The 27,076-nt window shown below is 38.3% G+C and overlaps 1 protein-coding gene across 7 annotated transcripts in view; it reads right to left on the reverse strand.

Moving 5' to 3' along the window:
• The window catches only part of POU2F1 (POU class 2 homeobox 1), a 120,667-nt gene that overhangs the window by 21,948 nt on the left and 71,643 nt on the right, over positions 1-27,076 (reverse strand). For 5 of the 7 annotated variants that reach the window (XM_031612617.2, XM_031612612.2, XM_090152650.1 and 2 more), the window contains 6 exons: positions 26,862-26,915; positions 25,145-25,264; positions 23,314-23,493; positions 15,915-16,041; positions 6,337-6,431; positions 3,902-4,075 (listed from right to left, as the gene is read on the reverse strand). In XM_031612617.2, the coding sequence (XP_031468477.1) occupies positions 3,902-4,075; positions 6,337-6,431; positions 15,915-16,041; positions 23,314-23,493; positions 25,145-25,264; positions 26,862-26,915 (750 nt within the window). The remainder of the gene's footprint in view (positions 1-3,901; positions 4,076-6,336; positions 6,432-15,914; positions 16,042-23,313; positions 23,494-25,144; positions 25,265-26,861; positions 26,916-27,076) is intronic. The other 2 variants (XM_090152652.1, XM_090152662.1) reach the window with 2 other exon arrangements.

The following is a 27,076-nucleotide window of genomic DNA, read 5'->3' on the forward strand; positions in this document are numbered from 1 at the left end:
AACATAGGTACTTCCAAAGCAAGGAATCCTGTCAACATCCTTGAATATTTAGTGACTCCTCTACTGCACGGAATTCAGTTTCACAGAAACTTGCTCAGCACTAAAGATTCATGCTAAAGTGAAGGAAGATAAAGAAATGCCATGTTTTCAAACTTCACTCGGTCAGTTTAACTAAGTAACTCTTTCCAGGAAATCCCTCATGCTTTTTCTTCTTAGCATTACCACTAATCAGAACATTACACTGAATAATATTAACTTGCAATTTTTCTCTTAGTACTTTAAAAAAAAAAAAAAAAAGGGAAAGGCCAAACTCTCTTTGGGAGCTGCAGATTTAAGGCTCTACGTATTCTACATCAACGAAGAAAAGTTCAAATAAGCAGAAATGTAGTGAATTTATGTCCTCAGATTAGCAGAAAAACACTCTTGAAGAGATGAATGCAGCTTGTCTACAAACTTAAGTCATATTTAAATAAATGGAAAAAACACTCTTTTAGTATCTTCTGAGGTTCAAATCAAACTTCTCCTATGCATTTCAAAGCAGACAAAAAGTTCATTTCAAATAATGATTAACGGTAGTCTTCACTACCAATACCCATCTGCCAAAAGCTATCTATGAAATTAACAGACAGATGATCACCTCTTTACATGTTATTGTTTTTCAAAACTCAGTTTCAGCTAGCTTTCAAACATTCTGCTCAACTATAGGTATACTGCCTCCATGTATTGCATGCTTTGAAAGTCTCATTTAAAAAAGATAAACCTCCATTCTTGATCATGGTCATTATAAACAGCATGCTTTCATGTTCTGTTTTACAGCATGAAGGTCTTGTCTTTTCAGAAAATTTAGTAATTTCTTACTATGTGCTATAAATTAGTTTAATTTAGGTTTTTTGTTTGTTTGTTTGTTTAATGCAAAAGGTGATAGACAAAAGCCTAGAAGAAAAGACTGAAGAGCCTTAGCACAGTTAGTGGAGTTTAATTGCGACTGAGTTAGTTGGACGGTGCATAAAGCTTGCTTGTCTTCCTTTAGGTCAGATCCACAACCACAGCTTGACACAAATAAAGTAACAGCATGCAGAGTGGCCACATACAAGCAAGGTAGAAAGCCTTTGGTAAGTAAATTGTGCAGGCTGCATGAAGAAAACAAACTCCTCCTTCGAAGAGGAACCAGAACAATTGGTTTGTAAGCCCTTCAAACAGAAAAGGAAAATTGAGGAAATCTCTACTTGTATCCCACGATGCTGCGCATTTCAAAACTCACAAATCATACCATGAGAAGTAACCTGGATGCTCTAGTGAATTTACGAATAAAACCTGGCTATGCAAACTATTTTAGACATAAGCTGTACTATGTCTTGGAAGAGAGATTTATGAAATTTGCTCCAGTTCCCAACCAAATTTAATTCTGATATCTATGTTGTTCTTACTAATGTTTCCTGTATGATTTAAAATGAATAGTTAACCATTTCTTTGTCAGTAGTTTTCAATACCAAAAGCTGGCAGGGCAGCATTTCAGATGTAGGCAAATAAATTTGCAAATAGGAATGAGAATTTTATATTCTGGAGTGGGCTACTGAAAGTTTGAATGGAACAGAGGATGAATGAGATGTCTGATCTATGTTGTAGACTGAATGACACTCTAGTAATGAAATGAGACTATAAGGTACATCACCATTGTGTGTGCTTGTCTGTAGACACTGATAGGACAAAGGGGAATGGTTTTAAACTACAGAAGGGGAAATTTAGGTTATTTGTCAGGGGACTGAGAGAGCAGTGAGGTGCTGGAACAGGTTGCCCAAAGAAGCTGTGGATACCCCGACCCTGGAAGAGTTTAAGGCCAGATTGGATGCGGCCCTGGGCAATCTGACCTAGTGGCTGGCAACTCTGCCTGTGGCAGGGGAGTTGAAACTTTATGATCCTCAAAGTCCCTTCCAACCCAAGCCATTCTATGATTCTATGAAGTTCAGATGGACTAGAGAAGGTAATATCTTGTAGAGAGTAAAAATAACAAGGTCTAAAGTATTTGTTCACATAGCTTCAATCTGTCCTGAGCAATTAGTCCCATAACTGCAGTAACACCAAGATGCAATACTTCCACTGTAACTCTGCATGTCAGAGACACTTTTAAGAAAAACAGTTAAACAACAGGCTATAAATACATCTACCATGGACACTTCTGGGGGAAGACACTGCTGAAATTCAGTGCCTTTTATATTACTCAGAAGGTAGAATATAGTAAGTGATCAGTTTGCTGTGCAAACAATCTTTGAAAAACAGCGCTGGGCTGGGTTTGAAAAAACTTACAGTGCTACTGAAAATAAATTTATTTTATCCTCTGAAAGGCAGTCTGCTTATCCAACTACAGGAAAATGAAGTAATAGGGATCTCTAGTTATCCAATCACACAAATAAACAGAAGTTATTATAACTGCCTAAATATATACATATATACTTAATGTAGGACAGGAATGATCACATGTGATGTTATTGCTTGTTCTGTTTGCTATCTTTAAGCTAAAAAGCAAATACTCAAATGCAAGCTTGAGTAGCTGTGATCGTTTTTCCTGACCACAAAAATTCGTAACAGGGTCAAAAAAGAAGGGTTAATCCATAGCTTAAAAAGTCTTAGTTGAGCCTTTATAATCATTTCACAGTAGGACAGACTAAACATAATAGCTAAAGATCTACATAAACCTCCTCAATCAGGCTGTAGGGAAGCTATTGTGTTTTACTCTATTCTGTTCTGCTTTATTCCAGTTTTTATGTGTGTCTATTACTGTTACCTTTCTGTACCTCCCTCTAGTGGAAAGAAGGAAGAGAAGGAGGCACACATGCCAGCAAAACGCACTTAATTTTACTAGGAACATTCTGTTCTTCAGTTATAATTAAGATGCTGCCAGGAACTTTCATTATGAACCCTGATTTTTCAAACATTTAAAACTCTGCCAGAAAAATAAATCTGACTTCAGTACATACTTTCGGCTAGAATAGGTTTACTTATTCCAAGGGTGGACAAATCAAATATTCTGGACTGGCTGCTCTGAAGTCAGACTTTTAAATACCTACTTGGATTTCTTCTGGCAAAACACTTCTGTGTTTAACACAGGCTCCTGACAGAATGAATTGTTTACCTGGACAGGTATTTTAATTCTGTAGTAAAATATTTCATTTTTATATTGATACAAAAGAACTCTTGCATCCAAGGTGGTATTTCCCTTCTACAGAATAATGAAACGTATTGTACTTCTAATTGCACTCCTCATTCAACCATTTTCACTACATTCAAGATTACTTTTCTTCAGCTCTATTTCTGAGCTTTTAAACAAAACAAAACAAAACAAAAAAAAACCACAATTCCAGTTCATCTCTGCAAGGAAAGAACTTCAAAGGTGACAGTCCTTTCAGGTTTTGTTTAGGAACCTTAGCAAAAGCATTAAATACAGAAATCATTGATGTTTAATAGCAAAATACGCTTGAGAGATAAAAACCCTTTGACAACCAAAGCAACTCCACAGTTGTGACATACTTTTTTTTTAAGCATACAGAGCAGTTAATTGTGCTGTAGGATTTTTTTGGAACTTTGTACTTCTGAAGGCAGCTTTAAAGTGCTTTGTCCCATTCATTTTAAATCCTACAGAATGGATAGTGCACATGCAATGACATCTGGAGCTGGTAAATGCATGTACCTGCTGGGAAAATGGCTATGCTTTAAAACCAACAGGGATGTAAGATGGATGTATGGCTTTTTCTGTTATTTCTTAGAAATCCCCTACATAAAGGCCAGAGCATAACCCTACTTAAGAAGGTACTCCTAGGAAAAGGTGGAATTGTAGTCTCCCTCCTGACTTGAAAGATGAGACCTCAGATTCCACACTGGTAGGCACTAAGGTACGCAGTCTCACCTGAGTGAATCCAAGTTTGATCCGTCTTTGTTTGAAAGTCTTGGCAAACTGCTCAAGCTCCTCAAGGTCACTGGGCTCCTCCAAGCTGGGAGTGTCTATTCGCTTTGGTGTTGACTGGCTCTGTGGAAGTGGCTGAATGGGGGTCGCTGCTATTGTGCGTGTTGGGGTTGCTGGCTATTAGGATAGAGGGCAAGGAAAACATGAAAATCAGACTTAAAAGAATAACCAGCAAAAAATAACCATAGAAAAAGTATGAGAGGTTTCTGTGTGAGAGATCCATGAATTTGACATTTCCATCAATCTGCAAGTTCTTTAAATTTATCTACATTCTTCTCAAGAACAAGCAAACACAACTCAGAAAACTGTATCAATATGACAGTCTTTTAAAGGCTCCGACAGAACCCATTAAAGAAACCTAAGAGATGTTCAGTGCAGCAGATAACCAACAACTTTCATTTGCTACAGAAGCCACTCAAAGAAGGGCTGAACAATCCTACTTGATGTAGTTCTATTGGCTATAGACAGCTAGGTATTCATGCAATTTTAATCATTTAGAAACTACTTGTACGAAGTGGCAGATTGACATCAGCCCAAAAGTTTGAACTCTCCTGTATAATCTTGGAACAGTGGGCACTTAAAGGGGCAGCACACATAGCAAGTTTCTTCTAATACCACCTCTCATGAGTGACCCAACAATGTGAGTAAGGAAAAAAATACATCGCTCTCTAACCCTTCTGTTTATACTTCCAACAATAAGAGTGACAGCACTGATGATATAAGAAATTAAGTAAAGGCAACCTGCAAAAAAATTAATCCCTTTTAGTTCTTATTTTACTTCTGCATAAAAGGCAAATCTTCCAGGAAGTCAGCACAAGGCTCACTCTTCCTGAATATCAACATAATAGATACAGCAGTAAGAATTTGTTAAAAAAAAAAAAAAAAAAAAGCATAATCTCAACAGGTGAACAAAATACATTAAAACATGATAATGCACAGTTTAGGTTATATGTGCAGCAGAAACACTGAAAACATGTTTTGGGTACAAACCTCCAACTTCTCACATGCAATAGATAACCTGAGATGCAGAGACAAATCTTTTACTTAAATTATATTCCGTTCAGCTGATTAGCTTTTATATCCTACATCCAACTCCAACAGGCTCCTTCAGCACAATTCATTCTCAAGTCTATGCAACACTGTAGTAGCTTGCAAAGATGCAGAAATGGCTGTTCTAAAATAAATACTCCATACATAGCTGAGTCTTTACATAGCTGTTGTTCTTCTCCTGGCTTAGTGCAGTAGTATCGTGCAATGCATAGCAGATGGTAGAGGAAGGTCAGCATCGATAATTCCATTACTTGAGAAATAATACGATCATGTATGATCTTTCTAGGACTGCAGACGTATGTGCCCCATTATTTTTAAATTGATGCTAAACACAGTGAATAATTACTTCACTGTTTTTATTGACTTCATCTCCTTTATATAATTTACTTTGTCTTAGTGGCTTTGATACTTTTTTAAAATCCAAGTATAATCTTTAGTGGAGTCATGCTGCTAACCGAAGTATGAACTATAGAGGTGAGACAAATTTCATTTTCTGCATGGCGCATGAAAAGTACTATAGGTGGTATAATAGAAAATGTAGTTTTCTAAGACTCTGATAGACATGGGCATCTTATTACAGACTAAAAATTTCTAACATGTAACCAAGGCAGGAAGATACTGTATGGTGTTACACAGTATTTTAGAAACAGCATGCAATCATGTAACTAAACTGCACAGTAAAACACAGAGAGAAGCAAAATTAAATTTGCAGGCACGTGCAATCTTAGAATTGGTTTTCTTACTGTCTGAGAGCTTAATCATAGAGCTTTAATATTTTAACATACATCTAACAGAAGACTTTAATGCATTTCTGACAATATCTTCACTTTCACAGAATAACTAAGTAACTAATAAGACTGGCAGTGACTTGACATTAATAGTGAATCAACTCAGCTAGAACAGATTACCACTGCAATCTCTAAAAAAAGATACTAGTCTGTAATCCTCTTTTTGAGCAGCCCACACCTTGTTTGTCTGAATTTCACAAAAGTATAAGTTTTCCAAGAAAACCTTACAAGAAATCAAATGCTCCTCTAGTCCCACTAAATCAAAATGCTAAACATGAAAACTTTCAGCTAAAAATAAAAACTAAGTCCATGGGAACAAAAAAATATATATAGCACATGCAAGTGGAAAGTTACAAAACTGAAGTTATGAGTAATTCTATTCTATACTGAATTTATCCAGAAAGACAAATCCAATCCTATCACTGTATTTATACCCATAGTAGATCTGCACTTGCTACTGTAACTAAAATACAATGGGTTTACTCTCTTGCAATGATTCAAATCCCTCAGAAACCCATGAACTCTAGAAATAAGGCTGACCTGCGAGGCAAGGGTGATGCTTGGCTGAGACTGCAGGAGGTTGGCTTGGCTTTGCTGAGGTAGTTGCGTTAAGAGATTCTGCGCTTGCAGGAGACCTGGAGAGAGAAAAGGGTAGCTTGGGTTTACCTACAGAACAATGACTACAACATGGAATGAGGTGAAACAAGGCTCTTACCAAATAATCAAAGTTACAAGAAATCTGAGATGCAAGCCGTTATTTTATCCCTGCAGAGATACTTCCAGACTTTGGACTTTACAAGCCAAAATCTTGTATTTTTCTGACGTGCACATGCTGACAAAGGTGAAACAAAGAAATCTGCACTACTCTCCTCTGTAGAAACAATTGTAGTGACTGAGATTCTCCAAGTTTTGTGAGGAGGAAGCATTTATTGCCCCTTTCAATTTACAGACATCACAGGTAAACTTCCTGTAACCAATAGCTGATTGAGAGTCAAGGAGCCATGTAAAAGTAAAAAGGATTGAACACTAATCAAACATATCAAATGGACTCCTCAACCATTCCTCTTTCTCTCCATGCTACCCCATGCCAGCTGCCTAACAAGAAGGCAACTTTCTCTGGCAAACTTATGCAAATCACACCAGAAGACAAAACAAGCCCAGGTGACAACCTTCTCTTGGCCAAAACATAGAAGGAATCTTTTGCAAAAATATCAAGACGCTGAACACTGTTTACATTGGACAAATAGAATAAGCATTACACAAAATCTATGAAGCCTCCCACTATTATGAAATGAAAACATTGAAGAAAAATTGAGATTGATGCAATCAATGTACACAATATGCTGTCACTCAAAAAATAAATTCTCTTACAGTCCACTACCTGTATGGCTTATCAAATATTTCCAGAAATTGAGAAACAGCTTTGCATCTATGTAATTTAACCAGAAGTTATCAGAAATTTTCTGCATTACTAATTTTTTACTGCATTTTTAAAGAGTAATAAACTAGACAAAGACAGATCTACAGTTAATCAGTTCCCTTGATCTTATTGCTATGGATATATAATACTATGAATATTCTGTGTAACTCCTGACTCTGCCTATGAACTATCCCTATAACGATTTTAGGCTCTGACTAATTAAATCTGCATTTAGCAAGCATTTTCAATAAAGTTCCAAAAAATCAGGAGGTGAATGAGAGGTGACACAGCAACAGCAGACAGATGCTAGCGACCACTCAGAGGACAGAACACCAAGTAGAACACAAAGAAAACTGCACAATTTGAGTTTGACATAGTCTGTCCAGGCTCATAAGCTGGTAGGACAAACTACTCGGAACCAGCTATCTTTTACCAGAATACAGACAAGGGACACATGAAGTAGAACTTGATAAATAGGAAGTGGGAAACTAGATTCTTGAGAGGATAAGATCATAGGAGATGCAAAAACTATCCTGGGACTATCTAGGTAGACTGGAGAAAATGCATCTTTAGTGAGGGATGCTAAACTACAGAATTGCCTTCCGACACTTATTTTAGTGTAATAAAATTATAAGGGAATTTTCCTTATACTAAATAATACCACAGCACAGATAACTGCAAATTTGCTTTGTATCAGATGATGAATATCTCAGCTGCAGTTCAGAAAAATCAGAAATGATTTCAAATCCTGGTGAGGGAATGGGTCAGTTTGAGAAATTCCAAGACTGCTAACTACTAGTACACACAATGCTTATTCCAAGGCAAATATTCGTCTACTTGAAAGATTATTTAAGCTACTTGAATCTAATTACTAATTAGAGAACAGTCACCTCTAACCAAAGAATGTTAGACTTCAACTGACAGTTTGAAACAGAAAGGGCCAAAGCGTCACAATTATGCTATAGAGTGGCTGACCAACAGTGAGACAAAAAAAGGCACCTAACTGTGACCACGTGTGATCTCCAATCTACTTGCTAACACCGCTGATCACACGTTACTGACTCGTGATTGTAATCAAGAATACTTAGGATTGTCCTTTTGTTATGCTTTGTCCTGAAGGTTATGCCTAACCGAACTGGTGGTCTCCTATGATGGAGTGATGGCATTGGCGGACAAAGGGAAGGTAACCGATGTCATTTGCCTGGACTTGAGCAAGGCCTTTGGCATGGTCCCCCACCACATCCTCATCTCCAAATCGGAGGGATGTGGATTTGATGGGTAGACCACTCAATGGATAAGAAACTGGTTGAAAAGGTCACAGACAGGGTGGTCATCAATGGCTCTACGTCCAGGTGGAAGCCGGCAACGAGCAGTGTCCCACAGGGGTCTGTCTTGGGACTGGTGCTCTTTAACATCTTTATCAATGACGGAATTGAGTGCACTCTCAGCAAGTTTGCTGAGGACGCCAAGCTGAGTGGTGTGGTCAACACGGTGGAAGGAAGGGATGCCATTCAGAAGGACATCAATAGGCTTGAAAGCGGGCCTGGGTAAACCTAATGAGGTTCAACAGCAAAGTGCAGAGTTTTGCACTTGGGCCGGAGGAATGCCAGGTGTATACACAGACTAGGAGGAGCAGTCCTTGAGAGCAGCCCTGCAGAGAAGGACCTGGAGGTCCTGGTAGATGAAAAACTTAAAATGAGCCAGCAGTGTGCTCTTTCAGCTCAGAAAGAAATGGTATCCCGGGCTCCATTAGAAGAGGGATGGCCAGCAGGGACAGGGAGGTGATTGTCCCTCTCTACTCTGCCCTTGTGAGGCCCCATCTGGAGTACTGTGTCCAGGTCTGGAGCTCCCAGTACAAGAAAGACAGCTGTTGGAGAGGGTCCAGAGGAGAGCCACAAAGATTATCAGGGGGCTGGAGCACCTCCCCTATGAAAACAGGCTGAGGGAGCTGCTGAGCGAGCTGGGCTTGTTCAGCCTGGAGAAAAGGTGGCTGCGGGGTGACCTCATTGCAGCCTTTCAGCCCCTAAGGGATCCTATAAACAGGAGGGGAGCCAAGTCTCTGAAAGGGTAGATAACAGCAGGACAAGGGGAAATGGTTTTAAGTTGAAAGAAGGAAGATTTAGGTTGGATATCAGGGGGAAGTTCTTTACAGAGAGAGTGGTGAGGTACTGGAACAGGCTGCCCAGAGAGGTTGTGGATGCCCCATCCCTGGAGGTACAAGGCCAGGTTTGATGGGGCCCTGGGCAGCCTGGTCTAGTACTAAATAGGGAGGTTGGTGGCCCTGCCTGTGGCAGGGGGGTTGGAGATTCATGATCCTTGAGGTCCCTCTTCCAACCTGGGCCATTCTGTGATACCAGGTGGCTCTGTAAATGAATGACGTCAAAGAAATCCCACAGGATATTTTTCTGGCAATAACACTTCTGCTAAAGAGCATGCTACGACTATGCTTTTCCTCATTTTATTCTTGCTCATATATTCTGAAGTAATTATCACTGAAGGACAGAATAAAATATTCTGAACATGTTTCACACACATAGTTTTTCTGTTATTTTACCCTTCTTAAATACTGATGCTAAGTCCCTCAAAAAGAAACTGGAGAAAGAAAAAGTTAAACTTCTAGATGACCAGAGTAATAATTAGGAATCAGAGAAAGCAGCTGAACTGTTTTAGTGAAGTATGCATCTCTCTCATTGACTTTTCAAACAGTTGTCACGTATACTTCAGACTCTTATCAACTTCCTCATGTTGGCAGCCACAGTTTAACTCTTTTCAGATGAGACTTGTACTAGTTCAAGCTTTGCTCTTGTTTTTCTTCCCCAAGACGATTACTCCCAAGAGTACTTTGGTCCAAGAAAACTTCAGTGACAGTATAGAGCCCTTAGCATAGCCTTTAAAAACAGCTTAAGTACAAAATGGCACCTTTTATGTAACTGCAGTGGCTTTGGTGTTTCAAACTGGTTTGCTTCCTTGTGGACTGATATTGGTGCCAATGCTGTTTATTGTCTTTATTACTAAAATGGACAATAGAGCAGAATATACTCTCAGCAAGTTTGTGGATAACATCAAATAGGAGAGCAGTCAATTGACTAGAAGCTAGGGTCCAGGCTAACTGGACAAATGGAACCTCATGAAGGTCAATGGAAGAAAATACAAAATCCTGGATATGGGCTAGAATAACCCAGTACAGCAATACAGGCTGTGCACTTACAGTCTAGAGAATAGTTTTGCAGAAAAACACCTGGGGGGGGGGGGGGGGGCAACAAATCAGCTCTATGCCCTTTTAACAATCCACTTTAGGTTGTATTAATTAGTAAGAGCACAGTCAGTACGTAGGACACTGATTCTACCTAAGTAAGACCATATAAAAAATATCATGTCCAGCCTGTGCTGGGGTGCCCAATAATCCAATAATCCCAGATTTCATATATTCAAGGCCTATTGAAATGGCTAACAAGTCTAACAGTCACACAAGGAACGTGCCATAGACCTGTTTTGTTCAGCTACTGCTGTCTTCAAGTATAGAAATGGACTACTCCTGAGGGTGTGCACAATAGTAAGCAGCAACAAATAGATGCAAGAACATAGAAAACTCCATGATAAAGAGAGTTGTTTTTCTAGGCACTTTTCTGTGTGTGGACTTTTTTTGTTATGCTTTTTTAAATTGAGATAAGTGCCTGAAGAATCTCTAGCCTTGAAGATGTTCAAAAATCAACTAGACCAGCCACTGAGACCATTACTGTTAATAGAACAGATGGATAAGAACACTACAAAATCTCTATACAGTCCCTTTCAACCTATGTGATTTTATTTTTTTTTAATCCATAAGAAATACTGTACTTAGATATCTAACCTTGCAGAGATAGAACCCAGGACAGAGGGTCAGAAATAGTAAGAGTCCAGCAGTTTTACTGCTCTAATAATGGAAAATAAGTCACTTATAAGTGAAACAGATTGTATGGATAATTATATGGGTGTACAGAAGAACAGAAGGCTACATGCAAGAAAAGTCTGGTGTTTTAGAGGTATCTAATTTTGTTATAAATACTTAAAATAAAGGCATCTACAATCACCCAGAACTTTTCCACTAATATCTACAAGTAATGTGAATAACAGCTCAAGCCAAAGACTTTCTGCCAACCAACAGGAACTGATCTGGGGTTTAGTTGCTATTGTCTAGAACTAAGCAAACATTGAAGTGCAAATTTTTTCAGCATAATTTTTAAAAAGTTGGCCCATCATCATAATACATAATTGATCTCTGAGCTCCCTAAAAGAGTGAATTTTTTCACTGATGAAAAACCTGACTGCTTTTTCTCTGCCAAAGCTGTTCATTTTCTCACAGATGTACCCTGGAAGCTGGCATATACAAAGCAAAACCATTACATGATCATAATTTGATTAAATGGAAAAAAAAAGCGAAAAGAGAAGTATTAGACTACACATTACATACAGTGTTATTTGATCAACTTCACTGATTGCTCTTAATGCAAAGAAACTCCTGGTCACTTTGGTGTACCTCATTTTATCTAATCCAGATCTTCTAAAGTGGGGACTCAGAACTGGAATCATACTGGGAATCAACACAGTAGAGAAAGTACTAATTACAGATTCCTACAAACGTGCTGCACAGATATTATACCACTGCACGCTGCTGTACCTTTTGCAGGATCCAGTTAACTTTTAGGATCAGTTCAAGAATATGGATGCATACATGCTGAAGCTGGTAAACTGCAGTTTTGAAGAAATATCACTTCACTGATCTAAGTAAAGGTGCTGGCACCCCACTACTATGAAAATCTACATTTTTACCTACTGGTGCTATTTGGATTGTTAGCTCTGAAGTCTTGATTTCAAAACAGGTAGTAAATATGAAGGATTTAATTCATATTTGGTTATGAATACTTGTAGCACAGGGGGAAAAAAAATCACCCTTTAAATCACTGCTCTCAAGTTATTTCTGACTCCAATTTAAGCTTTTCCCTCTTGTTTGGGGAATGAATATGAGTAACATTTTATTCAACTGTTGTGTCACCAAATATACTGTCATTAAAATGCTCGAGAATGAAGAGCACGATCTCCTTATCTGCATATTGATGGCACCAAAACACTTATACCTGGTTCACACAGCACATCAGTAACAAAATAATGAGGAGTCCTGCGAGCACACTGCAGGTACACAGTTTCAGAAGTTACAAACAGTTGCCCGTTACAAATGTGATGTATCTAAGAAGAAACAGAGGTGATTTTTTTCTTGTGTGTGTTTTTTTTTTTTTATTATTATTCCAAAACACAACTACAAATTATCTGAGAACAGGAATGAATCTGGCCTGCTGCCAAATTTTTACAATAAGAAAAAAAATCAAAGGAGGTCTTCAATAATAAACAGCAATAACCTGAGAATAGGTAGGCTCAGATTCAATGTTTAAAGCTAAACAGGAACTTTTCTTCCACATTTGCTTTTCTGGAGACTTTCCTTACAAGTTTCTCATGTTTCTAAACCAGTTCTCTCTTTTTGACAATGATGCAATCTTTCCTCACATCTTATCTTCTGTATGCAGGATGAATTTAAATGAAATGCAGCACCATTTCCCCTCTCCATTCAGATTTTTACTATTATAATTTTTATTGGCAGTATCTTCCAAGTAGAAAGGCAAATGGTCATTCAAGTTGCAATATTTTTGAAAAGCAGCTACAATTACAGTTGGACACTGAACTGGTGATTCTAGAGACAAATCTATTACTTCACAGAATACAAGATACATGAGGTATAAAAAGTATTAGGTACTACATCCCTGCCTGTAGTTGTAACAAAATATGGAGATAATAATTGTTCTAAGTAAGAAATTATTCCAAATTTCTACTTCCACTTAGTCGTCTACTTATCTGCTGAGGCTTAAAACAGTTCCTTTGGGTATGACACCATCTATTGCAGCTATGATAAACAAAGCTTTGCAATTCTTCTTTTAATATAAGCTCCTACACAACTAGAAATCACGTGTAAAAGGAAGACAATTACACTACAGACAGAGCAGCAGACTCAAGGAAGAATTTCACATTTGCTACTATGATCTATGCACTGAAGAAAGCAGAATGACAAACTGATTTTTAATTAATATTTGGTTTTTTAATTTTCTGAAAAATTTTGCAAGTTAGTCCTTAAGAGGATTTAAGCCACCAAATTCAGCCCCTTCCAAGAATGTATATAAGGTTGCTGATGACTGCGTCATTCTGCCTCCACCTTCAAGCAGGAGATGCTTCTCTCCACCTAATATTTACATATTCTATATTCTTCTATGACCCTGCTTAGTGATGTTATTCTTCATCCATTTCCCTTGATGGGAATCTAATCTTAATCTTACTAATCTTATGTACTAAAAATAATGTTTCTCATGCACATAACAATGTGACGTGTACAAAACATGCAGTGTAGTGTATAAAGCAACAGATTTCTTTCAGAATAGATAATCTATAAACATGAACTTCTATTTTAGTTACTAAGTGGATGCATATATGTGAAGCTGCACACAGTACCTATAAGGCATCCAAAAAAGTTTAATGTCTAAAAGAAACATCTATGTTAGTTTCTGTAATTTTTTTTTGTTTTATGAAGTTGACTAATGGAGCAATAGGACAAGAACAAAAAAGTGAAGTCTGCTCAACAGAAATGATAAAATAAAAATACATATTTTCTCAATCTTTCTTATAAATGATAACATGCTGTTCGAGACTGTCTAACAATAACTATGAAATACTGCAGAATGTCATACCTAGAAAGTGAGATAAGGACTATTATGACATACATCTTGTTTTATCATTGAGTGCTCATGAAGAAAATTAGATCCATTCAAGCATTTCAGTTTGGAAAGCTGTCACACACTAGAGGCTGCTGGTCAGAATACAGAATATAAATCTTCCTATATTTTTGAACTATTCAGTTGTCCAGGCTGCACATTACCAGTAAAACATGGTGTTTCTACACACGCTGCGTCAGTGATGACAGCAATACACAGGCCTCAACTGTAGTAAAGAAATCACTTTCAGGACAGTTCCCTCAAAATAAACTGTGAAAACATCTTCTGATAGATATTTTACTTCAGAAGATTTAAAACAAAAACCTTCCCTTCAATTCTATAATACAAAACTCATGTTGAGAGATGAATGAAATATGCTTCTGATAGTTCCAACACTCTTTGAGAAGCATCTTCAGAAGTATTTTAGAAAACCCAGGAGAAATACTCTGCAAACTGTAGGCAGATATGAATAATGATTGCTAAATTTTTCAAAGCAATAGTTTTTTTTGCTTGTTGTTTCCTTAAAGGAGTATTCTAAAGTTTAAACAATCATGAAGCTTCTTGAACAAAACTTCGGTGAAGTTTGATGTCTTCTAAAAACTGCATGTAAGGCTTTTAAATTCTGCCTCATTTCAAGAAAGTAGTGTATCACTAAATGCCTCACTTAGCTGTTTTCTACCACTGCTGACATAACGTCTCCTAAATCAAGTATTGTTAAAAAAAAGGTTAATTTTGACTAATGTTTTATTCAAATGTTAGTGCATTCAGCTTCAGCATAATGAAAAGCCAGTTCTCCAATCATACTAAGAAGAAATGATGCGCGCACACACACACACAAAGAAAAGGAAAACAAGTTGCAAAGAACTACTGTATAGGATAGTCAGGATCTGGAAGACTCTTGAGCCGTAAAGGATATGCATTCTGAACAAGAACCTTTGGATTTGAGGGCCTGAACAACTAAAGGTTCATGCAGAAAATAAGGGAAGAAAATACCATTTGATTGTATCAGCACTGGAGTCTATTATCCGTGACCAAACAAGCTGCCTGAAGGCATCAACAAAGAGTGCCATCAGTAGTGTAATGTACTGCAACATTAGTTCTTAGAGTGAAGATCCTATGCAATATCTTAACTAGTATGGCACTACTTTCTAACACTATCTTGATTTGAATTTAAAATGCAAGCCATAATACATCTCCAGGCTTTCACATCTTAGGATTCTGCCTATGAATTCTGGAGTGTTGTCTTCCCAGTAGGCTTCCTTAGAATTAGAGAATCCATGGAATCACAGAATTCCATAGGCTTGCATCTTGGGTCAAAAGGGATCTCAAAGATCATCTAGCTCCACCTACCTTGCTCCATGCAGGGCTGCCATCCACTAAATCAGGCACTAGATCAGGTTGCCTAGGGTCCCATCCAAACTGGCCTTGAACATCTTCAAGGACAGGACATCCACAGCTTCCTTGGGCATCCTGTGCCAATGCCTCACCTCTCTCTCAGCAAAATTTTTTTCTGTCATCTGATCTAAATCTCCCATCTTTTAGTTTAAAACCGTTTCCCCTTGTCCTACCACTATCTACCAGAGTAAAAACTTGATATCACTCCTTCTGTCTCGAGAACCCATCCAGAAATTCGTGATGCAGTATTTCCCAAGAGTCCGTGTTACTAAATGTCCCCATAACATGATCTCTGGATTGCTTCTCCTTGAGAAGTCAGCTACATAAACTTTGATGAGGCTGAGATCTAATACGCAGAAAGGGTCAACCTGTTAGATAGGAATCCTAATTTCAATACTGTTACTTTTCCCAGGGAATATCAATAGATAATGAAGGTGTATAAACCTTCCTGGTTCCACTTTTTCCTCAAAAAAAGCTATGTAGGATTTTCTTTTCTGGCAAGGAGCACTTACCCTGCTGCCCCTGCGGTGTTTGTGAGATGATGAACTGTGCTGGCTGCAAGTTGGTTGTTGGATGCACCAACACAAACTGTTGCAGGTTGAGATTCTGCTGCTGAAGCTGCTGCAAGTGCTGCAAATCCTTAAGGAAACAGGGGAAGGGGGAAAAAAAAAAAAAAAGAGGAAAAAAAAAAGAAAAAGGAAAAAGAGCTGTTGTTACACATTTATGTCAGCCATGATTCCTAATTAAACTATATGTTAAATATAGCAGTCCTGCTACTAAAATACCTTTTAGACTGGTACTGTGAATTTCACTGCCCTACAAAAAAAAAACCACAAAACCAACAAAAACTGCTTGCCAAACAACACAGCAAAAAATTTCTAACATTGTTCTGCTTTAATTTAAAAAAAAAAATCAGTTCCCCTCCCCCTCAACCAAAATGTCTGGGTTTCCAAATACTTGTCAGCACTTTCATTTTTCGGATTTATGTTTAATGATGCAACTTCTGCTACAACATTTGTTGTATTTGTTAACAAATCCAGCACATTTTCATTAGGAGCTACAAGGGCTGCTCTGAAGGTAATGTCTCCTATTTTATTATGTTGGCCCACAATGCCAGAGGCTGATGTTGGTGGTATGGCAGTAGAGGTTGAACCCTCCCACCAATATCCCATTACATGTTGTTGCCATGCGACAGATAGCAGCAGAGGGGCAGTCTGATATGGGAATACGTATGAAGCAGAGGGGTGTTGCTGAATTTCTCTGTATGGAAAAATGGCACCCACTGACATTCACTGATGCTTGTTGAATGTTTATGGAGACCAAACAGTGGATGTGAGGCAGTGGTGTGAAGTGGGGCTTCAGTAGTGGTGACAGAGGCAGTGGGTCACCTCCACTGGTGCAGATTTTTATGAGCATGGCATACAGGCTCTTGTCTATCACTGACAAAAATGCATAGCTAATGGTAGTGACTGTTGAAAATAGTGTTTTGTTGCTGAGAATTTGCCCTATCAAATAGTGTTTCTGTGCTCTTTGTATCTGTTACATTTTCCATAGAAATAAATAGGAGGCATTGCTTTCAGAGCAGCCTATGTATTTTTGTTTACAACAAGTCTGCAAGTACCATTTTAATTAGTAATAAGAAAGCAAACAATTATATAGATTCCTTGTTTGCACTTGAGTTGTTCAGGTCAATTTTGGGAAGCAGCTAACCCAAATAGTAAACAAATACATTTGATTAGTTTTCAATCAAATTACAGTAAGTGTAGTAGATATAGCTACCCAAATACTGCACTATCGTAGAACTCTACTTTTATGTATTAAAACCATTCACAACTGTTGATTTTTTTTTTTATAATTGATTGGTTTGACATAAATGCTGATCTCTGAGAAACTGAATCATCAAGAAAAATGGTTCAACTTGTTGTTTAGCTGGAGAATAAAAAAGCAGAACTACAAAATAAAAATCACACCAAAATAGCCTTTTAAAACTTCTTCAGAGAAGGAGATAACAAGAGTAACTGAAATTTGAAAGCTGAAGCACAATATAAAGTTAGCCAACAGAACAGCAGTGATCTGCATAAATTATCCACACACACACACACAAAAACTTTCCCAGAAGAAGCTATTTCAAGGAGTGTGCTGCTTGCCAAGCAGGTAGATGAAAGTCAGAAATATCTCCCACATTTACAAGTTCCAATTAAAACAAAATCAAAAAGCTGTCCAAAACTTTCTTTCAGGTAAGCTGCTTAGATACTCAAGTATCTGCTTGCTGAAAGGAAGCCTCAGCCAGGTCTACCAATGTCCAAAGGCTAACAACACCAGGCCACTCCTAAACCAGCACTCAAGTAAGACTGCATGAATGGAGCTGCTCATGCTAACATACCTCTAAACGTACCTCTAAAGCGAAATGAAAGTGAGTTAGACTAACAAAGACCTGCTTTTTAAGGCTTGTAAGCTACCACGCATTTTTGACTGATGCAGGTTACTAAGCACTCACACATACTGCTCTGCCAGCAGATATGAAAGGTCATTAACTACTAAGCAGCAGAGACAGCATTGAAAAGTCATGACAGTGTCAAGGATGACTTTTTATAACAAACAAAACAACCATTTGCAATATATATCTGTCTGGATCCTTATGTTATTTTTAAGATGTTAAACTAAGACTTAAAAGCTCCAACAATCTTCTAAGGAGGTGGGATGGGAATGTCAGGAAGGCAGCTTAGGGAGTTAAAAGAATCCACTGACTCACGAGACCTCAAGACATACATTACAAGAAAATGACTACTTAACCTGCTTTTATAAAGGCACTGGCCATCAGCCACTTCATCAAGTTAAGTCAAAAGTACGCTGAATAATAATATGGCAGACAGACACCAGATGGCACTGACCAAACAATGGAAAGCTCTATTTTAGAAGAAAATGGCAAAATAACAATAAAGGCCCTGTGGCACAGGGTGTTTTTAAATTGATAGTATTGTTTGCTTTTGGAAAATTTGGGTACTGCAACCATTCCTACAGAACTGAGGCTAATTTCCTTCCTTAAAAGATAGACTTCTTCCTTTTTTTTCCAGGAATGTTCCAAGTTTCTTCCAGCTTCATGTTAAAAGCTATATTGGCTAGACATGTTATTAAAATCGCCTACTTCTTGAGCCCAATGTGACACAAACCTCTACTCATTTATTGATACTCATTACTCTCTACTGGTTACCTTTCCAGACTGAGCAAACCCTCCAGAACAGTGGGTCTCATGCAGAACTGGATGTGAGGACTAAATGCAGAAGAAGAAATAGAACAAGTAGGGCAAGGTGACTACGGCTGAGAACCTTGGGTGGAAAAAAAAAGAAACGGAGAGGCTAAAAGATGAAAATAACAACAAAGAAATGTATAAATCCAAATAGCAGAGCTAAGAAGAAAGTTTTGAGGAAAAAAGTATGGACAGAGATAGTGGGCTTCCTCCCCTAAAACAAGCTAATTAGAAATTCCCAAATGACACGGTCTATCTCAAATGATTTGAAAAACCACAAGAGAAAAAAATAGGTACGAAAAAAATCCAACAAACCAAGAGTACTAAAAAGCCAGGACAGGGTATATGGTAGTGCAGGCATGTCCAGCCTACGGTCCCGCATACAGCCCAGCACAGCCCCAGCACACCCTATGCTACACCAGGCCCTCATGGCAGTGGCTCTTCCCACTGAGCAGCCTGCCTGGGCCCTCAGCACCAACAGAACATCAGTGTGCTGCTAACCCCAGCGGGGCTGAGACCAGAGCACAAGGCACAGCACGATGCCTGCTCAAGTGATGGCAAATAATCTTATGCATTTTGATACGCTAGCTAAACAGTCCTGTGAACAGAGAAGAATATGCAGCCATGCTTTCCGTGTTGATAAAGGAATTTGAGAGAACGTCACATATTCCACTGTTGTTTTTTTTTTTTTGGCTTTGTTCCTCTTTCTTGTGTGTTTTAATAAAAACCATTAAAAATCAAAATAAGTTTTGTAATTTATAGACATTGACTATATTATATTTTATGATGGCTGCCCCAAAAGTAATGCCTCCTATTTTATTATGTTGGCCCACAACGTCAGAGGCAGATGCTGGTGTGGTATGGCAGTAGAGACTGAACCTTCCTGTGTTTTTGCTGTATGACAGGTGGCTGAAGAAGGGGTAGTCTGACAAAACAGTGTCTGACGTGGAAGCGCATAAGAAGCAAAGGTGTGGAACTGAATTCTTCCATGTAGAAAAATGGCACCCAATCACATTCATCAATGCCCAAAGAATGGCTGTGAAGACCGAACAGTGGATGGCAGCACAGTGAGGTGGTGAGAGGTGCATTCCAGCAATGACAACAGTGACAGTGAGTCACCTCCACCAGTACAGACTTTTACAAGCGCAGCATGCAGGCTCCTGTTCAATTGGAAAAAAATGCAGAGCTAATGGTGGTGACTATGTGAAAAAACAGAGTTTTGTCACTAAGAACTTGGTCAAACAGTGTTATTGTGCTCTTTGTACCTATTGTCATTTCCATGGAAGTAAGTAGGAGGCATTACTTTTGGAGCAATCTACATATATGCAGGCCAAGACAGTTCCTCTTCACACAGTGAAGACCAGGCAAGCCAAAACGTTGGATAACCACACGGCAGCATATTTGTAAGGTCAAATAGAAGAATTTTTTGTTTAAGGGTACCCAGTTAAAACATAGTAGCTCTTATTGTCAGACACTTACATTTCAATATCAGAAAACTTTTAAAACTGAGGTGGCAAGAGAACAGGTATAATCACAGAATCATAGGGGTTGGAAGGGACCTCCAGAGATCATCGAGTCCAACCCCCCTGCCAAAGCAGGATCCCTACACCAGGTAATAAGTAATCTTTTTCTCTACATCTGCTTAGGTAAATGGTATCTTGACTGAGTCTTGTTTAAATATAGAAATATAATTATCTAACTTAGAATAGAAACTACACCTCCAAGGCTATTCACTCAAATAGCCCTACCAATCTTTAGAATTCATTTGAAATCCAACTTTATTTCTACCTCTGGAAAGACTTATTATTTTCTTGCAGCACAACAAAAAAGTCTCCTGACATCAACCACATGAACAACCTCCGACACAGTTTTCCTAGGCTATTCCTTGTTTTCTAAATCATAATCTGTATAATTTCACAAATATGTAGAAAGAGAGGGACAGATTTTTGAGGGAACAAATTTTCTGGTGCTTCCCGTGAAGTTAGAAAGATCAAAGCAATCCAATTCCTATCTCTGCCAAGAAGACTGGAACATTTTGATATGAGGACTTTTTTAAAGCCAAAGTTCTAAATTCAATACCATTATCTTAAGTAAGAACTTCACCACAAACTTAAGTATCTCTGCCATTTTGAAGTTTACATCATATAAAATCTGATAAATTCTGAAAACAAGCAAAGAATTTTCCAAAGAACTCAGAACTTGGTACAATTGCTTAGTGATGATTTAACATCAGCTCACAGCAGCAGTACTGCCATCTTACCAGATTTCTGCAGCAGATACCTTACATTAACCGCAGCGCACATTAAAGAAGTCATGCTTGTGCAATTAGCTAATTAAAATAAATATGGTAATCCCCCTGCTGCAAAGACCTGCCAGTTAATCAATTATTCAAAAACCATCAAATAAAATAAACACTCAGCTATTTGTGTAATCAGTTATGTGTTTACAATAGCAACACAAAGCTGAGCACCACTCACAGAAAGGTGCTGAGATGGGTCAAAAAGCAAAGTGGTATCCAACTACAAACCTAGACTGTGGAAGTTTTCCATAAAACATCACAAATTATGTCCAACAGCTGCACAAATTACACCCTGTACTTTTATGATAAGAGGAAGCAAAATAATCAACCAAGCTACGCATAAACTGGAACAGCCTATCCTGAAATGAACTGTTAAACCTAATGTTTAAGAAATTAGGAATCTCTCAGTATGCAAGTGAAACTTTTAATTTGTTCCACTTGCACTACAAATACACTTTATACGGTGACAACTACATGATCACTTGCTATTTGTTTCCAGAGAACCTTTAGCTCATTCAAGCACACAAAATCAGATCTTCCAAAGTGAATTGTCTATTTGATGGCATATGCTTGATTGTTGCAACTCTACTCAAATCCTTCTCCGAAGACTTTGAAATTCTGGAGAAAAAAATCCACAGTGCTGAACTAGTAATTATAAATGCTTCACCTATTTTCACAGCATCTCAACACAGTGGAAGAACAGGATAGCAACATCTCACACACGCGCAAAATTGCCTCTAGAAGTAACAACCACATTGCTGGCATATTTGCAACAAGTGTAAAGCCAGAAATGTCAAGGTACAGATTTGATATGAAATTTTAATACTGGTAAAGCAGACCTCATTATCTTAGGTTGCACATGTGAAGAACATGAGGCACAACTATGGATCATTTAAGTTTAGGTATAAATATCAGATAGGAACTCTGACAGATGCACAGATTGCAGCTGGATGCTAGACATCAACTTCCTCTTCCACTCCTTCATTTCCTACAAACAAATGCTTAATAAAACAGAGATGGTCTTGGGTATTAAGTTCCCTTGAACGTTACATTTTTGAGACACCTCCATCCCAATCATGACACTGAATTGGGATCCTTTGCTAAATGCAGTCATTTGTTCATGTGACTCAAGTGTCACAGTGCACCAAGAGGCTTAGTGGGCATCAGCACTGGCTTTTGAATTTGGGCTTTTGGCTTTGCACTACAGTGGCCTCTAAAAGGACGGACATAGAGGACAGAACTTTCAGAACAGCATCACAGAGCCTGTCCACTTCAGTCAATTGAAAACTGATGATATAACCAGGCTCTTACCCCACTGGAGGACTACTGCAATAAAGGAATAGCACATTTCAACAGTGGACCTCACAAATAATTGTGACATTCCATTGTTTTACTTAATCAGCTCTCATCTTCACTTCTTAGACACTTCACTCCAGTTGCATACAAGAGAAAATATTCTGAATAGGAAGTGTCAGCCAGTCTTAAAAGGCTGCTCACTGTAAGAAGTAACCTTGGAGATTACGTACCCAACATACTTTGCACAGCTAGACCAATTAAACTGCAGTATTACATACCAAGAACCTTAGCCTATGAAGAGATGGATTCCAGTGTTGGCAACACAATCACCTACAGGTAGCACTCATGATGTCTGTGATCTATACTTGGTTACCCTTGTCCAGAAGTCTACAGAGTTTCAACACCACACATGCTAAGTTTTGAGTCACCGGCACTGCATTCTCAAAACTAAATTAAGACAATACTGAAAGATTAAAGTAAACAAAATTTCCTTGGCAAGCAGTTCTTCAGAGTAAAGAATAAACAGGTTGTTAGCAGCAGTCCATAAATTGGAGAGATTCCAACACTGTACTCATTCTGGCAAGACTTTCTCTGGAAAAACAGGAGTGCCAATTCTTTGTCACTGTACTCTCAGCATTAAGCACCAAGTCAAAACAGCGAACAAACCTGTCAGGTTGCCTTTATTCAGCTCTCTCATTTTGTTGTTTGGATCCAAGCAATATCTTTTGTGATACTGTGGGCGTCCCTCCCTATACATAGGTCTCAACAATGGCATTTTCTATGGGCATCTTTCTACACTCATTTTTCTCCCTTTCAAGCTAACTACAAGGAAGGAAACATAGAAAATATCCCATCTGGACAGATTCTCAAACTAACTCAGGAGCTCAATGAAACTGATAAGCAGCTGGTTTATATTCTTAGCTACACCTATCAATCTCAGAGCCAGGGATGAACAAGGAAATACTAACAGTACCTCAAAGATTCTGGACACTCAACTGAATAAGGAATAAAAATATTACTTCAATGATGCAAGTTGTTAAACTTCATTTTCCACCCTCTCAAGCCTCACCTGTGCAATCTGTATTGGCTGAGATAGAGGGATCTGCGTCATCGGCGTTGCAGCAGAGGCCGAGATGGTGGCACCAGCAGCGCTGTGCTGCTGACTGGCTGAATGCTGCACTGCAGCTGCCAGCAACTGTGCCTGCGCCTGTTGTAGCAATAACTGTTGCTGGGCTGGCGTCAACGTGAGCTATAAATAATTAGAAAACAGCCATTAATAATGGAAAGAGCCACTTTAGCTACAAAGTCATTAGCTAGCCCATTACTAGTTATATTAACCAGACGTTCCTAGAACTATTACTACAGCTTAGCCATGAACTAGTCAATGACTTTGGCCGTAAATAAGGACAGCTGGCTACTCAACACATTGTATGAATCAACCTACCACAGGACTGACATAAACCAAGCCACATGAATGGAAACATTTGCACTTACTGGAATCCATAGAATCTAATTTTACTCCTAAGTTTTCTCCTCAACTCTACCAGGAGATTCAGGAAAAAGGTAATTAAGTAGCAAGCAAAAGAAAAGAATTGTATCGCCAAGCCTTGAAAGGAAATTTACACCCAGAAGAACAGCAAGTGATTAGCCAGATGAATGAGAAGCAGGAATGTTGGCTGTGGCTACTGAACAAACTGATAACACCCCAGCTGCTTCACATTAGCATGAATCCCTGCCATATTCCATCATTTCCATTATGCCCTAAGATATAAGTAAAGAACATGAGCTCCATTTGTTTTTCTCCAAGTCTCCCCATCTGCTTTTTTTTTTTTTTATTGAATAGAATTGGCAAGTTTACATCCCTTTCCTTTTCCAAACACACATTATCTCTGTGAAACAGGTGGCAGCAGTCTCTCCTTTACATGTAAATGAATTTTGACGCTCACATTTACTCCAATCCGTATCTGCATAGACCTGAAGTCCTATGTTTCACTACTGCAAATACTCAAAATAAAAGAAACTGATACATTTTGAGAATGACAAAAATAAGTTATTAAACCCCAGCATATTATTAAAACAGTCTTACTTTTAAAACCTTCAATTAAATTAACCAGAACTAAATAGGATGTTAGCTGCAAACTAGCTTACAAGATTTAACAATTGAACATGAAATTGAGACAATTTCATTCATCTGCAGAGATGACCTAACCTAACAGTTCAAATCCTAAATACTTCACTGGAACAACTGTCTTACATTCCTTATTAACACGTACACTGTTAAAGATGGAAAGTTGATAACACGGAAGCAAGATGACTAACCTAAACAGCCCATTCACAGAACTTTCTTTTCTATTTTCACTAAAGGCGTTTAGAACAATTTAGAAACATCAGTAATCCTTAAGCAACAGCTATTCCACAGTTCAACAGAAAACCTTGCGATTAACAACTCAGGATTGGTAGGTTAAAACAGAGGAGTTGAATAAGCTCAAGGCACAGATCACCACCATTACTTAAAAAGAAATCTGTATGAGAAGAGAAAGTTAATGTCAGCAGTTCCATTGTTTTTGTCCCTCATAACTCAAGTATCCAGTACAATTTAATCTCATGCTTGCATGTCTCATTTCACTCTTGCTGTAATGTCATCAGCAATTCATTTGGGCACACCAGCTTTAAGTTTCGCTGTAGATGGGTTTTTTAATGCAAATGCTTTGTAACAAAACCAGACCAAAGGGTGCCTTTTCGTAAGAAAATATTTTCCCTCTTGGTCCCTCTTTCACACAAACTTTCTCCTATGTGAAAGGAAACGACAGTAACCTTCTCCAACAATTCTACAGGGACAGCAGTACTATTACCACCTGCCAGACAGGAGGCTTGCTACAGTATGCTTAGGTAAATCTTACCCCAGTGATCTGTCCTCCGGCCAGCATGAGCTGGGTCTGGGGTATGGCCGCCTGCACTGAAGGCTGCTGGGAAGGCTGGCTTGGCTGCTGAGAGTCCCCAGATTCTTCATTAGATTTAGACTAGGACAGAAAAAAATACAACTCTTTATAGTGTAAAACAGATGTTAATGCCCAACACTGCTATGTGAACACTGCACAATAAAAATCTTTCATCTGCATACAAAAAGCCCTTGGGTTTATTTTAAGAGTGGGTTTAAGCAATGGCTTTACGTGCCCACCATCTCAGCTGTGATTGCTCAAACAAGTCTGTAGGTAATGCGGTTTAAACAAAAAGAGACTCGCGAGTCTTTCGTGACTCCAACATTATTTTCAGATCTTATTTCACTTCATGCAATGCAACTGAAGCTGACACTACCTTGCACCATAAAGAAAGAAAAGGTTGTTAAAATTATCCATTGCCTAAAATCCTCAACAATAGAAACAATCTCCTTTCTCTCTTCCTATTTTCTGTATCTGCATACTGGACCTCAAAGTCATCATACTGTTGGCTGACAGAAAACTAGTTTGAAAAATTCTCATAGGTTTATCCACTTATAAAAAAATGCATAGTGCATACAATGCTTCGAAATAATCAAAGTTTAGTGTTTATTTAATTAAACGCCGCTTTATTTTAAATGGTTTGTTGTTTTTTAAACAGAAGAAATTGCAAAGACACGAGGGAGGAAATGCAAGTGCATGAAGAGGGGGAAGAGAGTTTTATGATAATTAAAACTGGTTATGCAGAACATTAAAATTCTGCATAGATTTGCATATTTTCCACCACCTGTTTTGGGGACTGCAGAGCAGGCTAATTAACATAAAGGCTCTGATTAATTCTGCCAGTCATTGAGCGATAATTACAGCGCAGGACTGTAAACATTCTGCACTGGAGATACAGCCTGTTTGCCAACATCTCTCTCAGGGATGGAAGTTTACCATGGCAACCAAGGCAATTTTCTGCCTCCTTCCTCTTAGAAAGGAAGGTCACTATACCTCCTCTTCTTTCCAGATTGTTATTACGTATAAGTGGGTCCACATTCTATTGCATTTCATGTAATGCACTACCTACGTTCTTTAATAACAAGCAATGCTGAAACCAGTTTTCAATAATACTATGTCCCTTGCCCTTTAATACAGTACTGAGAGGAAGTGGCACATTAACTGATACACTGAAGCGTTTAGCATCGTAAGTTTGTAAGCTTTGTTGTCTCACATACATTATTGAACAATTACTCTGACTTACAGTATATTTACTATGTGTTATTTATACAAGCAATCTATACTAGCCACATTACATAGCTAATCTTATATTACACCTCTATATCCAGACACTAGAAATAAAGACAAAGTAATACTTGCTATGTTGAAAATAATTTAAGTGGAAGAACATGAAACATTCCTAGGGTTTTATGGTCTTCATGATAAACGACAACACTTCAAAGTCAGAATAAAATGATGATCACTGGATGTTTTAACCATCTCAGTTTCTGAATGCTTACAAATGCTGATCCTCATTTACACTTCTGGAACTATATCTATACCTATCACCTGCAAGACCAATCAAAATGAGGAAACAAAGCAACATCTCATAGGTTCAAGGCCATCTCTAACAGAACCAAAATGCTGTCTGGAAAGCAGAATAAGAGGAGGGCAAGCAGCAGATGGAAACAGTTTTTACCTGTACATTTAAGGACTGAGCAGCAGCCTGTAAACTTGTTCCAGCGAGCTGGACCTACAACACAGTGCAAAAACAGAAGTGATGTTGAATCTACAGGAAACTAAGTGTAAGAGAGGACTACCCCATTGCAACAAAAAATTACCCCAAGAACAACCTCTCCTTCTAACGCTTCACTCACTGAAACTCTTTCAGTCTTATTTGTCCACCTCTTGGGA

Source organism: Phasianus colchicus, chromosome 1, assembly GCF_987193195.1.
Source record: "Phasianus colchicus chromosome 1, bPhaCol1.hap1.1, whole genome shotgun sequence".
NCBI lineage: Eukaryota > Metazoa > Chordata > Aves > Galliformes > Phasianidae > Phasianus > Phasianus colchicus.